The 3,602-nt window shown below is 35.7% G+C and overlaps 1 protein-coding gene across 1 annotated transcript; it reads right to left on the bottom strand.

The window, feature by feature from the left end:
* Positions 1 to 1,026: 1,026 nt before the first annotated feature.
* Positions 1,027 to 1,985, bottom strand: LOC108380194 (uncharacterized; the record flags this gene model as incomplete). The annotated part of the gene is made up of 2 exons (XM_017636568.1): positions 1,714 to 1,985; positions 1,027 to 1,396 (listed from the first exon to the last, which is right to left on the bottom strand). Coding segments are annotated over exons 1-2 (392 nt in total), but the record flags the coding sequence as incomplete, so codon positions are not given.
* Positions 1,986 to 3,602: the final 1,617 nt, after the last annotated feature.

The following is a 3,602-nucleotide window of genomic DNA, read 5'->3' as shown; positions in this document are numbered from 1 at the left end:
AATCGAAATTTCTCCGGCTGTTTGCTATCGCACCCGGCTAAATCTAGCCCGAAAACGGCTAAAATGGCAACACTGCGTATATCGCACAGGTAACGTAACAGTTTTTTTCTGTAACGTACCAGTCCGACTATTTTTTATAAATATTGACCTCAAAATTAATTTTAGCAGTTCAATTGATACGTAGTTCTTGAATTCCGTCCTGAAGCTAGGAAACTGTGTACCAACTTTTGAAAATATTTTATTAGGAGAGCAGACTTTTTCAATAATATAAAGCAACTTTAAAAAGTACTTCCAAAAATTGTAATGCAACCGTCCACTGTTGAAACATTCATAACTCCTAAACCCCAGGAGTTACAATATATGTTTGTATGTATTAAATAATGCCACATACTTATGCTTTCAGATGCAAAAAGAAAAATTATCCAAAAATTGTATTCTCGCGAGTTTCAGCTGTATTTAAAAATCAGTGTGAGCCAAAATGTAATGTAACAGCCCGCGTTTTGGGCCAAATGTATTTAGAAACGTAGTACAATTCTAAAATATTTTAGTTTCTTTATCACATAAGTAATATAAAATATAATAAATTTGTTTGCAACTACCACCTGACAAAGCGGCGTTAAATTTAATATAAGCGGCGCACATACCGGTATTTTGATAATCTAGGCGGCCAAAACTATTTTAACGTTTTTTATAGTCTTTAATACTTTTATTCATCATCATTCAGACAATGGACTTTTTTTATTAAACTATTATATTATTAACCCTTAAATGACCGTGGTATCTTAAAAGACACAACCATTTTGTACTAGAATAAATAGAAAATGAAATTTTTTTTGGGTATTTATAGGTTAAATTATATAAAATAGACATCATTATTAATGTTTTATTAATGCCTTTTTGTATTTTGTCGCACGTGTCGGAGAGTTTTGAATGTCTTTTAATACTTTAGAAGCATCTCTCTTTCCACTTTTGATTAACTCTACTGAAGCAGCATGCATAATGAAGTCTTTGTCCTTTACTGTAGACCTGAGTTCTGCAGTTTTGCGTCTTTTAGATCTTTCACCAGAGTCACTAAAATGTTTCTGAGGACGGCCACATCGTTTCGGTTTTGCTGCAACAGTTAATTCAAAACCTCCTTCCAACCAAGACTTGTACTTTGATAGGAAAACATCTTCCTTTTTATGTACTTGCAGCCACTTTTTCTTGATTTGTGATTTAAAATGTGAAAAATTGTGCTTAAGAGCTGATATCTGTTCGTCAGAGTATTTTTCACTTGACAAAAGCTCCTGTTGTAAAGAGTTTAATTTTTCGTCCAAATTTGGTGAATTCTGAGCTTGCATGCGGTCGAATAGGTATTTTCGAGTCACATTTCGAACCCCTGAAGTGCCTTGAGAACCTTAAACAAACCAAAAAATAACAAGTATAGAAAACGCTTTTAAAAAAAATTGTACAATGAAACTTTTGAAATTCCACAATTAATTAATCTGCGGTTTTCTGCGGCTAATTCTACTTTATTCTACATCTCAAAGCATATGTACACAATCTGAAAAAAAAATTCAAGCTTGGACGGACTTGGAAGTATAACTTTCAGCTTAACAAATAAAAAAAAATATGTGTAAAAAATGCACTATTTCTCCTTATACAGAATTCGATAAATTACGTTATTAATGAACAAAATCTATAAAATATTTATTAAATTTGGAAAAAACATACCTGAAGCTTCAATTTCCATCATTAAAACGAGACATATAACTTTAATAAGTTAACTTTACTTTTTTTAAGATTTGTTGTTTGCCGAACGCCGAACGAGATATGTGTAGTGTGATAAGCAATGAACTTTTGACTGCCAATAAGGCGGTAGCGCACGCGACGAAAACGCGCGAGAGGGGGTGGAGTGAATACTCTATTGTGTTCTCTTTCAATTTTATTCATTATTAAAATCAATTAATGCATTTTACAAAATTGACTTTTGGCCGCCTAGATTATCAAAATACCGGTATGTGCGGCGTAAGTCTTTTCGATCAGCTGTTTAGGCCAAGCCCAACACGTTGAGTTCAGGTGGCGTACAAATTTTCCACTGGAAAAAATGGCGGAAAGTTGCCAACTGTTGAGCTGAGCGAAACTACTCAACTGTGCGTTTCTAAGACAAATAGCCAACGGTTGGGCAACAGCTTCGTCTTATAAACGCGCCCATTGAATTCCTCATTGGAACATGTAGTCACTCTTTTTTAGCGTGTCAACAGTTCATATGGCTTCATACCCTGTAAATGCAGCATTACATTTAAGCGACGATGTAGTTCCGCGACGACGTTAGTTACTATACTAACGATATGTATGTATGTATATACCTATCGCTCATTTACTTCAATGCTGTTATATGTAACTCAAAAAACCAAAATTTCGAGAAAACGGCTTTAAAGTTTTGAATTTACATATCGATGGCTGAGTGGAAGATCGACCTATCTCTCTACTTTCTCTCTCTACTTCAAAATTTGATTAAAGAACGCTCTACTTCAGAATTTTATGGTGCATTTACATGGTATGAATCTGTTCATAAGCCGTATGAATTTTCCTATAAAAGAAGCACCAACTCTATAAAGAAATGAATGAAAGCGATATATATTTAACATTTTTGACTTATATACTTGGCAACAGCGGAGTGTATATATCGATAGCTGAGTGGAAGATTGACCTATCTCGGCAGCCAGTTCGAAAACGCCCTATCTCAGAAAACTGTTCAAAAACGCCCTACTTCAGAATTTTATTGAAAAGCCCTCTATCTCAGAATTTGGTTGAATAACGCCCTATTTCATAATCTGGTTCAAAAACGCCCTATCTCAAACGAAATTACATTGAAAATAATAATAGGACGTTTTTGAATCGGCAGCCAAGTAGGGCATTCTTGAAAAGTTTTCTGAGATAGGGTGTTGTTGAAAATTTTTCAGAGATAGGGCGTTTTCGAACTGGCTACTGATAGGTCGATCTTCCACTCAGCCATCGATATGTAATATAAAAAATAATGAGAGGTTCTCTTCTTCTTCTTCTTTTTTGGCGCTGTAACCGCCTAGGCGATTTTGGCCGAGTTCAGCAAAGCACGTCAGTCATTTCTCCTCTGTGCCAACTGACGCCAATTGGAAACGCCAAGTGAAGCCAAGTCCTTCTCCACCTGATCTTTCCATCGCAGTGGGGGCCTCCCTCTTCCTCTGCTACCACCAGCGGGTTCCGAGTTGAATGAAACCGATTCAAAATAACGTTCCGGTTTGGGTTTCGGTTTTGCCAAGTGTTTCGGTTTCGGTTTTGGTTTCGTTCTTCAAAATTTATTTCGGTTTTGGTTTCGGTTTCGTTCCGGTTTCGGGTTTTCACAGAAATTTTGTTGATATTATTTAAATCACAATGTCTTAAACGTTGAGGAAAGAAAATCGAAAATTACAGTTCACTGATAATATCAACACTAGGTTCTTTCCCTAACAATCCGGATCGGATTTGGTAATTAGAGAATAAGAGAAACATTTTCTTTCAAAAATGGAACAAAGTTCAGAAGTACGGAAACGCAAAAACCCACATTTCGGGCCCACAAGTCGAGAAACAGCTGATTCACGTTG

The sequence above is a fragment of the Rhagoletis zephyria genome, unplaced genomic scaffold, assembly GCF_001687245.7.
Source record: "Rhagoletis zephyria isolate East Lansing unplaced genomic scaffold, Rhagoletis_zephyria_1.1 Rzeph_scaffold_18498, whole genome shotgun sequence".
Classification (NCBI taxonomy): domain Eukaryota; kingdom Metazoa; phylum Arthropoda; class Insecta; order Diptera; family Tephritidae; genus Rhagoletis; species Rhagoletis zephyria.
Note: the sequence above shows the minus strand (reverse complement) of the source record. Positions and strands in the feature narration are given on the sequence as shown.